We start from the raw sequence: 13,928 nt of genomic DNA, 5'->3' as shown, positions 1-13,928 counted from the left end.
ATATAAATATATTATATTTGTCAAATATAATCTTATAACATAATAATATAAATCCTTGTGTTTTTTTATATAAGTGAAAAATATAACTTTACATATATCTCATCCAGTTTGAGTTCAGTTTAAATAGTTTTTAATCTAAATAAATATGTGTAATCTAACTGAAATGCAATTTTAAAATTTGCTTTGGTCTTTCAAGGGGTTGTGCAATGTTAGAGATTATTGTATTATTATCTTTCATGTAATTAAAATGACGATCTGAGCTGCCTCCTATTCATTCTGACAGTAGCTGTCTGAACCGTGGTCCGATCCAAGATGGCTGCCTTCTAGGCATGTCGGCCTCGCCATAGATATTATTATGGATATCTATGGGCCTCGCCATAGCCTCGCTGCCGACTACGTCCAATAAGGCGTCTACTACGTATGTAACGACAAGGAAGCCGGATCCGCCCTGCGCATGCGCGAACAGAATAATATGTAAATAAATAACAACCGTCACAAGAACTTCAGGTCAGGGAGTAACTGGCTAACTTTCTCGAAAAACCAAAGGGCATGGCAGAGAAGGAAGATTTATTCCTCCGAGCCAAACATCGGACCTTTAGCGGACTGACTGAAGGTATCTGCCTGTCGCTAGCTCCTTTAGCTCGGGCGAAATGCACTAACTACTCTGGCTGCTTTTATCACAGCCTATTATGGTATTTTTCTGTCATTGTACATTTTAACGTTGCCTTCCTCTTAACGTTTCTGATATGTTGCTGTTTACATTGGATATGTTCAGCAATTTCGATTTATCTCTGGCATTGATTTATAAACTGTGATAGAGATCAACACATGTTTACAGTTTTAGACTTAGACAGATTTTATTTTGTCTCAGCTCTTTAGACTATTTCATGTTTTAAAGTCCAGCCTTGATAAGGTAAGCAGCAGTGATAAAAAAACAAAAAACAAAAACATTGTGATGAAAAAACAGGGATGTAAAAATATGACTGTATAGTTACAGCGTTAGTGTTCAGTGTTTAAAATGACACATTCATGTGAATCCAGTTTCACAATGGAAGTCAAAGGGTGGGTTGAAAACGAGACATAATGGGTTGAAACCTGCTCCTTATATTCAGATAAAACAAGATTGAAACATTTATTGTGAAGCTATTAAAACTATTATAAAGAATAGATATTGGACAAAATCATAATCTGCATGGCTTATTAAAGATTGGATTTCACCCCTAAAACTGTGATCCTGTCTGAACACAACTAAAGCTAAAAGTGCAACGCCTACATTTTTAATTAATTGTTTAAACAAAATTGTAAAAGGTAAAAAATTAAATAGATCAGTTAGACGATATATGGGCAGTATCTGTGTCTGCACACAATACGCATAAGAAATAATTATACTCATATGGTTTAAGAAATAAACAGGGGCTCTGGCCCCCAATGGCCTCTGTCACAGTTAAATTTAAACAGAAATTATTTATAAAATTCCTTTATTTTCTAGCTAAAGGGTTTACAGCAAATTACTTTTCCTTGTTCAACTGTTAAAAGGATTTGTTGGAGGGGGGATGGATTGGAGCTCATCAAAAAAAGTTTGTGAACCATAAAGTTTAGCTGCTTCTCAGCTGCAGACCAATCAGCTTGTCTGTAACAGTGTTGACCGATAAATTAAGTGCTTCTTGCATACAGATACCCCCCACATCATTTATATATAAAATTCTGTTATATTTCTTTCTTTGGTTTAATACTTTAAACAGTGATCGTTTATTAAACAATCACATGTTCATCAAACTGTATTCTGAAGATTACAAGATTTTTTAAGGCAACGAAAGTTTATAGAAATCCATTGCAGTGGAATAGAGAAAACACAAATAAAGCTACAATGTTCTAGTTGTTTATTTCAGATTATTGGACATTAGAAGTTAAACCTGCTTCTTAATGTTTGGTTCTGGGTATACAGAGTAGCCTTGAGGAGGACGATCTGACAGGTAGATGCTCTGAAAACAAGCCTATAATATATTCTTGAGCTAAGCCATTCAGGGATTCATAGACTAACAGAAGTATTTTAAATACAGGGTGCCAGTGTAAGGGCTTCAGAACTGGGGAGATGTGCTCTACTTCTTAGTTTTAGTGAGGACGCAGGTAGCAGTTAATAAAGAGATGCTTCTAAAAGGTACAGGACATCATTTTATCGTTCTTCTTCCTTCAGGATTGTCAATGATAAAGCCTTCCACTAAAAATAAGTGTTGCGCCAATAACATTTTTGGGCCCTGATACCGATATGATACCTGGCTGTGCAGTATTGGCCGATACCATACCAATACCATGTGTTTGAAATTGTGTGTGTGTGTATATATGAAGAACTGCATACTACTTACTACATACTACTTTGTCAAGCTGCTGCTTACCTCTGTGAAGCAGGGAAAAGACTAATACAAAGTGAATCCAGTAGAACTTTTTATTGCCTACCTGGAATGGGTGACAATAGTTGAATAAACTTTTGGCTTTCAAAATGGTATTGGCACCCTATTTTGGGGTATAAAAAAGAAAAAAGTCTAATCAACCAAAACTTTTGTGACCCCCATGCAGTACCTCCGTGGACCCCCTATGGGTCGCGTACCCCCTGTTAAAGACATGTTTAACAGGTCTTAACAGGTCTTTAACAGTAGTGTTGCACCGATACAAGTACGGTATGGGCCCTGCCCATACCGTACTTGTATCGGTGCAACACTACAAAAAATAAGCTGTTTTGAAGCCTGTAAATACTCAACAATATGATTTTGACTGGGCTCTTTATCTGGAGAGTCAAATTTGCTCACATCTACCTTTTTAAACCCCCGGTAATGTTTAACAAGGTGGCCACTCCACCTACGTTCCTTTGCTGTCTGCTCTCACAAAGAAAATTGTAATATGGAGACATTAACTCTATAAGAAAGGGAATAGGAAATGCGGAATAAATGGAAAGGATCAGTAATAAGCTCTTTGTTCTTCCAAAAGGGCTTTTTGTCTCAGAAACATCATAAACTCATCTGGGACGGATATTTGGCACATAGGAACAGCTACTGGACTCTTAGTGTGAGCGTTAAATGCAACTCTCCCCACAGTGATGGTGTAGAGCGGAAAGCTGTGGTTCACACCTGCTCTTAACATCTGTCTATTTTAAGGCAACAAGCAGAATTCATTAACATATAATTTTTCAGGGCTTTAGTATTTTAGTCTCTCCATGTAACATGTTGTTTCTATCAGCACTAAGCTGTGATGAGTCTCCGTTTACTGACATGGAAAAACAATCAGCATTTGTGTTCTTATGAACATAAGATACCTGCTGTATGTTTTAGTCCATCTAATCCCCTGAGATTTTATTTGTCCATTATAGTTGTATTTTTCTGAGATGGTAGAAAAGTACAACTAGAATCTGCTGTTGTTTAGAGAAGAACAGAGAGGAAACAGAGACAGTTCATGTGTTGATCTCAGAAGGAACTGATCCTACTGCTGCATTGTGATCCAGTTTATCTTTTCTCCAGATGCAGAGCGGAACTGGACCGGACCTTTCTGCTTCATCCAAGCCGCAGACCCCCAGCTAGGGCTGATGAAGTCCTGGAGGGTAGGTGACTGTGACAACGGAGGAGATGAGTGGACTGAAGAAGTGGAGCTTACCAAACAGGCTGTGGAGGCTGTAAACCGTCTGCGACCCAGGCCGAGGTTCATGGTGCTGTGTGGTGACTTGGTCCATGCTATGCCAGGTAGGGGTGTCATCATTCACTGTAACATATCAAACACTCAGGGGACGTTTATCATCACTATCAGTTTTCCTGCCATTTCATTCGGTGAAACATTTTCTGCCAAAGACTTTGACCGTTTTATTTTGTATTTTATGCAAGGTGAGATTGAATGCAGCCTTGAAGGGGCCACATTGTGATCTTATTACGGGCCGTTCCAATCCCAGATAAATGCAGAGTTGGTTCAGGAAGGTTGTCAACTGTGAAACTTTACAGTGACCTCCACTGGCGCTGGTTACTGACGGGGTCCAAGTGGATATCGGGCTCCTGTTGGTCAGTAGAAAAGGAGAGAGAGGAGGAGGATGAGCTGTCTTTGGGTAGAGAAGAGGAAAGAAAAGAGTCAAAAGCGTGCTGTTGACAGCAGCACAGGTTAAGAGAGGACAAGCTTCAGCAATCTAATAATACGGAAGAGGATTAGGGCCAATGAAAAAAAAAATATAAAACAAAAAATTCTATTGTTTTCTGACTTTAGGCTCAGAATTAAATTAATAAAGCCCAGGATTATCACTTCAATAAAGTAGGAATATTACTAGCAGTCATGATTCTATGAGAATAATTCTTAGATTAAATTCAGAATTCTGAGGAATTAAAGTCAGAATTCAATAACCTTTTTTGTGGCTTTTTAATTTATGTTTTATTTATAATGGCCCTAATCCTTTATGTACTGTGTAGCATCCATCCATCCATCCATCCATCCATCCATCCATCCATCCATCCATCCATCCATCCATCCATCCATCCATCCATCCATCCATCCNCATCCATCCATCCATCCATCCATCCATCCATCCATCCATCCATCCATCCATCCATCCATCCATCCATCCATCCATCCATCCATCCATCCATCAACCATCCATCCATCCATCCATCCATCCATCCATCCATCCATCCATCCATCCATCCATCAACCTGGGTCGGGTCGTGGTGGTAGCAGCTTCCGTAGGGACTATGTGATAGCACATATATAATCATCATTTTCTTTATGGTCTTGTTAAGGACCGCTATTTGCCATCATCATGTCATTTATCTAGTAAAGTGAATCTAAGCTGCTATTATGAGCCCCAGACAAAAAGATTTGAGCTCAAGTCTTAGAACCCTGGTTTATTTGTTACTGATGTACCGGTACATGTGTAGGTGAACAAATACAGTGATGTGTTAATACTGAACAGGATGTTTATGTGCAGAAATATGTAATCCGCAAAAACTTAGCTATTACCAGCTATGAAAAGTTACATTCTCGACTTTCTTAGATGACCTAAAACGGAGGTCTTTAACAGGGGGTAAGAGACCCCTAATGGGGCCACGGAGGTACTGCATGGGGGTCACAAAGGTTTTGGTTGACTAGACTTTTTTTTTTATATTCCCCTCAGCAATTTTTTCCACTAATTGAAATGTCTTTAAATGTACATTAATATGAATTCAACACACTGTAGTAGTAAACATTCACAACACCTGTCCGATCAACAAGAGTTTATGGTGCTTTTTAAGTACAAATGTCGATCTGCTTTGAAAATTTAAAGGGATTTAAAGCTCTTGAGAAAACCAAATGTTTGCTTATCCGTTTTAATAAATCCAGAATAGAAATTCTTTCCATTTTAAAGAAGTCATATTGCTGCATATAGTATGTAGAACCTTAAACCTGACGGCTGCATTTAAGACTGTTGGTCTTATCTATGTGCAGGAGTTTCACCATAAGACACCGATCACCTGTTTCTTCTTCTACCCTTATAAAGTTCCCCACGGCATATATCTGGAGTCATGTATAGCCTAGCTGATGCATGGTCTTGTGAGTTTATTGTAAGCTACAACTCTGTCCTGTGGTGACATTTATGTTATGATTTATGATTTCACTCATTGTATGTAAGCATGCACCTTTTGATGCTGCTGCTTAGAAACACTTTATTGTTGTTTCTAATATTGAACTGAAAGTAATTCTGCCATTATGTGTGTGTTGGTGTAAATGTCCAAATTTAGTTGCATGAAAAAAACCTAGGAGCCACCTACCAAAGCAAACTACCTTTGCATGACAATTAGGGGTTGAACACAAGGTTCCTGCTTCACTAATTGGCCTAAAGAAAGAGAGAAACAGGGAAACCTGCCTCATCTCTGCTCATCATCTGAGTAATCGACACATTTGAAAGGAGAGTGATTATAGTTTCCCTGACCTCAGTCCTGCAGGTAGATGGAGATGTTAATCATAATTAGAAGATATTTTCTATGTAAAGCAGCATGTCATCTGTGTAATGTCCTTGGCTCCCTGTTTCCCATTGACTCAAGGCCAGTTATTCATATGCAGCACAGATTCAGCTTGGTTTAGTCACAGAGCTTCCCTTGCTTTCCTCTGCTTTGGGTCAAAGTGACCAGTATTTGTGGCTGCACAGTAACAGTAGTGAACGTTGCTTTCCTCTTTACATGATGTGTAACTGCAGGCATATAAGTATCATTGTCATCTGTTATCAGTGCACCATTCAACCCAACTGAATGTGTCCGGTATCATCTTCCAGCCTCCCTTTCTCTCTGTTTTCCTTTGCATCAATCAGTCGACCTTAGAGGTGGTAGAGCGAGATGAATTCACCAGGGGGTGCGGCAACGTGGGGTTTAAACCCGAAGGCTTGAGGACCTTTAAACGGTGCGGCGTCAGCCCTGGTTACTGTCAGCCCCACGGAGCAGGTTGTGTGTGCCATCCTCATTACCCGCCATGTCCATCATGAAGCTGCTAACCAGACTGATGGAGAGGAGGGGGGCGAGATATTACGGCCGGAGCTGCTCCCTCCGCTCCTCGGCTGACATTTCCCCTTAAAGGGTTTATTTACAATACAAAATAAATGGGTGGCGGCCAGGGGAAGCTGGCTGTCAACTGGCATTGTCGCCACTGCTGCCTGCCGGCGACAGGAAATTGGCAAGTGTATTTCCGTACCCAGAGATTTCACTCCCTGTTGCTCCTTTTCATTGCTCTCACATTGTATTTTCCCATCCATCTCTTCTCTCTATTATCTGTCCGTTCTCCTTAGCCAACAGCTATGTTCACATGCCTCATACCTTACTCTGACAACCCTAATTTGCAAGTCTGTTTGCTTATACAAACACTTTAATTTATGCTCGCCTCTGATTGATCTCTTTGAAGCCTCCTTAAATCTCATATTGAGGCATCAAAGCTTCAGTTTGCTTGTGTAATTGTGGGTCATCTGATGTCAAGTCTGAGCTTTAAGGCTGGTTTATGCTCACAAAACCAGGTTGCCTGCGTGTATGTCGCAGTGAACGTTAATGTGCCCCTGCCCCTTCCGCAGACACTCTGCTGCACCTCTCCAAAGTTGCAGTTGACCACAGACAGTGCCGCAGGCAGGTGGCCTCTGATTGGTCAAATCTACATCCGCTCTACACTAGCGTATTTCCTGTTTGGTACCTTACCGGCTTGTTTTGTTTGTATGACCGCCATTGTGGAAAACGACTCGTGAAGTTGGACCAGCTAGAAGAGCGAGTTGTTCGAGAATGCCGGGACCCTTTTTCCACCTTGATCCCCACTCTTTGTCGCCCTCCGTTGTCGCACAAACTTGCCCCTTGTGGGCGTGCAGGTGGCGCAGTGGTTAGTGAGCATGACCCATGTACGGAGGCCTTAGTTCTCGACGTAGCCGGCCTGGGTCCTTTGCCGCATGTCTGTCCCCCTCTCTCATACCCCCTTTTCTATCAGGCTACTGTCCAAAAAACAAGACGCTAGTGCTGTTAAAAACTCAAACTCTACTTCCTCATCGCCTCGGCCATATATGGACTTACAGCTTGTTCTTGATTGTCCCTCTTGTGTTGTGGCATGGAGAAACAGTGTAGACCACACTTTAAAATTGGGCATAAATCAAAAATATCTGCATCATACCTACGACAAGCTTACTACGACACACTGCTGTGGGAGTATAACCAGCCCTTTATACCTAGACTTAAAGGAAAGAAGACTGAGGGCAGAGCAGCGATGTCTTTATCTAATGAATTAGCTCTCCTATCAAAGAGTTTCTGATGAAGTGCAGATCAGAGCGGCTCATGTACAGAAGTTGGAGCAAAACCCTGATGGACTCATTTGCATCACATTAATGTGGTCCACTTGGAGGAGCACACTGCCCAAAACAACAAAGTCCTGTCAGACTAAAGGCAGAAGTAAAGCCTTGGACAATATTTCCCTCCATCCATCTTATCTTGTTTGAATGGAACAGAAAGTTTTTCAATCCCAATTCTTTTTCCTGTCAAATGTAAGCTAACCTCCAAGAGACATGTCTCATTTCAAGGACTTTCTTTAATCTAAGCTCACTTTCAGTCTCCTGATTCTGTCCCGCCTGCTTTTACTCCTTTGTGTTTTTCCTGAGAGGGTTTTTCTACTGGTGTGTGGACAAATGTTTAAACTGAAATTTGTTGAGAAAGCCTGTAACTCTAATCAAATCTAAAGCTTCTAACAGCATTGGACAACTATCAATTTGGTCTTGTTGAATGGCTGCAGGATCCACACATCTCCAATGGTCTATAGGTTAAGCAAGTTCCCTCTTTTTCTTCATCCATGCTGAATTCTGCTCTGGTGAGAAGTCCTCTAAAGATTGTCATGAACGGTCATTCTTCACAGAAACCTGTGATGTTTTTATAAGTGGGTTTGACCAGCGGCAGTTCCAGAAAGTTTTCCTGAGTGGCCAGGCAGGGACCAGTGGGAACTTAGGGGTGGTAGGAAACTAGTAGGCTTCACAAAACATTTTAATCTATGGTGATCACAATAAACCGACCAGAAAATAGACATAAAAAACGTCTATATTTTCTAAATAAATCCTTAATTACTTTGACTAGTCCCAAAATATTCATTTGGTGAATTGATACTAATAAAGCATAGGATTGTGGTTGTTTATCTGATGCAAGAAAGCAGTTACTACACTGTTGTTGGTTTTCCATGGTGTCAAGACAGTAAAGATGGATATACAATATAATATCCATAAATATTGGCGATAACTGCAATATTATTATCAGATATCAGCCAAAATGTTCATATCTGTGCATCTCTACACAAAGCATTAGGGGCTGAACCGTATAAAGAAAAGCTGCGATGTGGAATGACATTGCTTAGCTTTGCCATTACGAGATCTCTTGTAATGTATGAAGGAACACTTGGTGCATCCAGAAACTATTGACTGTGCTTCACTTTATCCACACAAATCTGTGTCTAATTCTGTGGAAAAAGATTGATTTTATAAAATGTAGAAAAAGGCTGTAACATAAACTAAAGTGCAAAAAGTTCAGCACTCTAACTTTCTGGATGCACTGTTAAGTATGTAGTGTGGATGTCTTTGTGTTGTAGTTTCATGCCAAAATTATTATTAATATTTTATTAAAATCATTAATTTTGTGACAGGAAAAGATGTCTTTTGTCTATTTTGGTCCATCATCAAACTGACGAAACAATCTCTTCTGACTGTATTCCTGGGCATCATCTTTGGCTAAACAACATGCATTGTACCGCACTTGGAAGACTCTGATACAATGGATTGTTGCACTACACTATAAACTGCTCAGTTTTATATGCAGCCTTTTTTATCCTGCCGTTAAGGTACATCTCACAATTAAAAGATCTCTGTTTGGCATGTTTTTTGCTCTTTGTAAAATCGTAAAGTTCAACATTAATATTTTATTGTTTTCATGAAGTTTTTGTCACAAGACCTCTAATCTCTAATCTGTCTTGAAGACTTTAGCATTAAAGTCGTTCTACCTCTTCTGCTAGGAACACAGTTCAGAGAAGATCAGGAGCGAGACCTGAGGGATGCCTTAAAGGGGGCGGATCCCTCCATCCCGCTTGTGTTCGTCAGCGGGAACCATGACCTTGGTAATACCCCGACTCCCAGCACAGTGGAGCAGTACTGCACAGCCTGGGGTGATGACTACTTTAGCTTCTGGGTAAGCACAAATAAAATGAAATAAACAACATAGAAAACATGTCTACATGTATCAGCTTATCTACAGTTTCACCTGTTTATCTTTATTTTTCATATAGAGTAAACCAGTAGGAGGTTGCATGTCGCTGGTTAATTTGCAGGTCACAGGCTGAAATGTGGGTGAATCTCTGCAATTGACAAATGTGGAAGTAGTTGGTCTGAGCAGATGAGGCATTTGGGCTACACTGCAAAAACGGATCTAAAAATATTAACATTGTCTTATAAAGTGTATTTGCCATTCATTTTTTTGCAAGTAAATAAAACGATCTCTCAGTGGAATGAATATTTTCACTCTTAACATAAGATACTTAGATATTATGCACTTAAGATAAAATCATGGTGTTTTAATTCTTATTTTTAAATGTAAATATCCCACTGGCAAATTGCATTAACTGCTCAAAAAAGAGGAAAAATACACTTAAATTGACCCTTGTTACCGATGTTTGGCAGTGCATAAAAAAAGTTGTTTGAGAAGGAAAAGTACCACTGATCGTTATCCCGTCGATCTCATTCCTACTATGAGACCTGGATGTGTCAGCTTGATGCTGTGGAGGAAAATTCTAAAAGAAAACTCATTAGAGGCTGTGTAGGACCAGAGACAACTGCCGCTGCTACTGCCATCTACTTTGACAGTAAACCATGTTTTTTACGGCTGCAGACTTTGTGGGTTTTGTCTTTAACAGCTCTAAAGATAAGAACTTGTGTAACTTGGGTTCATCAAACCCCAGATGACTGCCTGGTGGTGCTGCTTAAAGTAGTGAGTTGCAGTGTATTGACCTCCTAGCGATGTGGCATGACAGTGATCTTGGTTGTATGACAGCGCTTTTGCAATGCTTTTCCTTTGTGTGTTAAAGGAACCCTTTTCTTTCTGAAGCCATGTGGAATCAGGGTTCTTCCATATCTCATTGGCTGGGCTCTTTACTGTCTTTTGGGCATATGCACCTTGAGTTACATGTCACCTGCTTGTTCTTGTGTCCTCCTTTGGCCTTAAAGCCAATTAGTGGATGAAATGCTGAATTTCATCTCAGACAAGCAAATGTCTCAGGGGGATTTTAATTACTTTTCCATATTTTTGCATGGTGGAAAGTACACTTCAGTTACTAACTCAATTCTTGCTTTCAGTACAGCCCTCTAGTGGTCAGTAGCAATGAAACGGATCTGGTGTTGTACTATGATTGTTAATCAAGCTCAAATCATGGTAAAAGAGATAACTCTGCACATGGATGTATTAAATTCAACACAACTTTATTGAAAATATAAAAGTTTGTAAAAAAAAAAAATATTCAGCACCAAGTGAAACATATTTTAGTTAAAACTCTTGACTAAACTAGTGAAACTCAACCAAGCTAAGTCAATATTTACAAAGAACAAGGAAAAACATGGCTGAAAACCATAATCAACAGAGTCCAACAGCAGCTAAACTTCCATCCCCTACCCCAGTGATTATGTTACAAACCAGCATGGACATTGGTTCTCATTGTCCAAAATGTATATAATAATAATGGGCAATATTCATTCTCTGCATTTAACCAATCTCCTTGGGGAGCAGTGGGCTGCCATTGTGCGGTGCCCGGGGAGCAGTGTGGAGTTTAGGGTCTTGCTAAGGAACCCAGAGTGCTGGCTGTGGGGATTTCACTGGGTACTTGCAACCTTGTCAGGGCACAAGCAGACTGCCCTAACCCACTAGGCCAACACTGCCCCATATCATGGCTTATAGCACAGCAGCCAGAACCTTAAGAATTGTTGCCGTCTTGTAAGAGAATGTAAAAGCAGGTCAAGGGATGAGAGTCCTTTTGCGAGGCATTGTTTGTTTGGCCAAGCAGATATTTTAACTTCGTTTTAATATTTTCCTTCATGCTTCTTTCCAAGGTGGGTGGTGTCCTCTGCCTGGTTCTTAACTCCCAGTTGTTCTTCGATGCCTCGGCCTGTCCACAGCTGAAAGAGGCACAGGAAACGTGGCTGGAAGCCCAGCTGAGCAGGGCCTCCTCTATGACGGTAAAACGGCATTACCTTCAGTGATCAATGACGATGTGAGATTTTTTTTTTTTTTTAACTGTGTGAAACTATGACATATGCTGTTCTTTCTCTTTTCTGCTTAGGAGCCAAAACCAAAACACATCCTGGTTTTCCAACATATTCCGCTGTACTTAAAGAACCCTGATGAAGACGACAACTACTTCAACCTGCAGACAGACGTTAGGCAAAGACTAATGGACCGATTCAAAAGGGCAGGTAGGGCATCATCCTACGTACTTCTTCACTCTAATTAAACATCCTCACTTTGTCCAGTGTTATGCAAAGAAATACTTTCTGCATTATTTGGGGTGTAAACCATGATATCTTGCTAGAAGCCATTTCTGTCATTTCCAGCCATAGAATAGCAGGTGTGTTTTCAGAAATAATACTGGATTTATTACATCTTAGCAACGATTCGCAGTAAAACTGTTCATTTCGGCAATTTCTTAGAAATGCTGAATTGTGATCTGAGCTTAAAAAGTAATTAGTCAGACAAACAAGAGTTCCTGGCTCAGACCCATCCCACAGCTCATTGGGTATTAGAGCACTTTTGATGCCATTTATTGCTAATAGGCTGAGAAGAAGTTAATGTTGTGAACATGTGAAGAAATCTGTAAATTAAAAAGCCGGAAACAGCAGGAAACCTGCAAAATGAGTCAGCTGACTGTAAATAGGAGATGACGCGGTCTGCTCATGCGCTCTTTGTTATTACAGAACCAAGCCACAACTGAACTGTTCCGAGCCCTACTGTTGAACTAGTACTAGATTTAGCGCAGTTCGGTTGTGTCTGGCACGGTCCGAGTCAGTCGCATTCCATTTACACTCAACAGTTATCTTGGTTGCTGTGCTCGGACCGCTGTCTGCACGGTTTCAAAAGGGTAGTGTAAATGGGGCTATATCTAACTCTCATACTATCCTTTTCTTTGGATCCTCCTTGAGATGGTTCTGCTCCTTCATTGGAGTCCGGCAGTATTTAATTAAACTGATTGGACTTGATTATTGAAAGCCACCCACCTGTCTTTATAAGACCTTACAGCTAACAGTGCATGTCAGAGCAAACGAGAATCATGAGGTCGAAGGAACTGCCCAAGGAGCTCAGAGACAAGCGGGGCAAGATACAGACCTGGCCAAGGTAACAAAAGAATTTTCTGCAGCACTCAAGGTTCCTTAGAACACAGTGGCCTCCATAATCCTTAAGTGGAAGAAGTTTGGAACAACCAGAACTCTTCCTAGATCTGGCCGTCCAGCCATACTGACCGATAGTGGGAGAAGAGCCTTGGTGAGAGAGGTAAAGAAGAACCTAAAGATCACTGTGACTGAGCTCCATAGATTCAGTAGGGAGACGGGAGAAAGTTCCACAAATTCAACTATCACTGCAGCCCTTTATGTCAGTGGCCCGACGGAAGCCTCACCTCAGTGCAAGACACATAAAAGCCCACATAGAGTTTGCAAAAAAACACATGAAGGACTCCCAGACTATGAGAAAGAAGATTCTCTGGTCTGATGAGACCAAGATTGAACTTTTTGGTGTTGATTCTAAGCAGTACGTGTGGAGAAAACCATCTGTTGGGATTATATTGGGCATCATCACCTGCCCAATACAATCCCAACAGTGAAACAAGGTGGTGGCAGCATGGGGATGCTATGGGGATGTTTTTCAGCTGCAGGGACTGGATGACTGGTTGTAATTGAAGGAAAAATGAATGCTGCCAAGTAGAGCAATATCCTGGAAGAAAACCTCTTCCAGAGAACTCAGGACCTCAGACTGAGCCAAAAGTTCACCTTCCAACATGACAATGACCCTAAGCACACAGCTAAAATAACACAGGAGTGGCTTGGGAACAACTCTGACCATTTTTGCCTGGCTGTAAGGAAACAAAGGGTGAAACATTTAAAGGGGTCTGAATACTTCCCCTACCCTCTGTATCAGTGGGACAGTTTATCATCTGAATTATGCTGCCTTCTTGTGGTCTAGTAAAGATGATACTTTTCACCTGGTCATCTGGTCATATTTAAGGTGACCAAACGTCCGTATTTCCCGGGACATATCCGTATTTCACGTCCTGTCCCGGGCGTCCCAGGTTTTTTTTAGAAAGTGAGGAAATGTCCTGATTTTTTAAATTACCTTAATTGGACCATTAAATTTACAGGCATTCGGGCACTGCGCACGACGCTTTGTGTGACGTAATCCCTG

The 13,928-nt window shown here is 40.8% G+C and overlaps 1 protein-coding gene across 1 annotated transcript in view; it reads left to right on the top strand.

Annotated features, from left to right (window-relative positions):
• The first annotated feature begins 477 nt into the window (after nucleotides 1-477).
• cpped1 (calcineurin-like phosphoesterase domain containing 1) overlaps nucleotides 478-13,928 on the top strand; it is a 16,659-nt gene continuing 3,208 nt past the window's right edge. The window contains exons 1-5 of the mRNA XM_015389387.1: nucleotides 478-613; nucleotides 3,510-3,728; nucleotides 9,508-9,680; nucleotides 11,588-11,713; nucleotides 11,818-11,950. Coding sequence (XP_015244873.1) covers nucleotides 550-613; nucleotides 3,510-3,728; nucleotides 9,508-9,680; nucleotides 11,588-11,713; nucleotides 11,818-11,950 — 715 coding nt within the window. The 5' untranslated portion in view covers nucleotides 478-549. The remainder of the gene's footprint in view (nucleotides 614-3,509; nucleotides 3,729-9,507; nucleotides 9,681-11,587; nucleotides 11,714-11,817; nucleotides 11,951-13,928) is intronic.

Source organism: Cyprinodon variegatus, unplaced genomic scaffold (genome assembly GCF_000732505.1).
Source record: "Cyprinodon variegatus isolate N-32 unplaced genomic scaffold, C_variegatus-1.0 Scaffold456, whole genome shotgun sequence".
Classification (NCBI taxonomy): Eukaryota; Metazoa; Chordata; class Actinopteri; order Cyprinodontiformes; family Cyprinodontidae; genus Cyprinodon; species Cyprinodon variegatus.
Note: the sequence above shows the minus strand (reverse complement) of the source record. Positions and strands in the feature narration are given on the sequence as shown.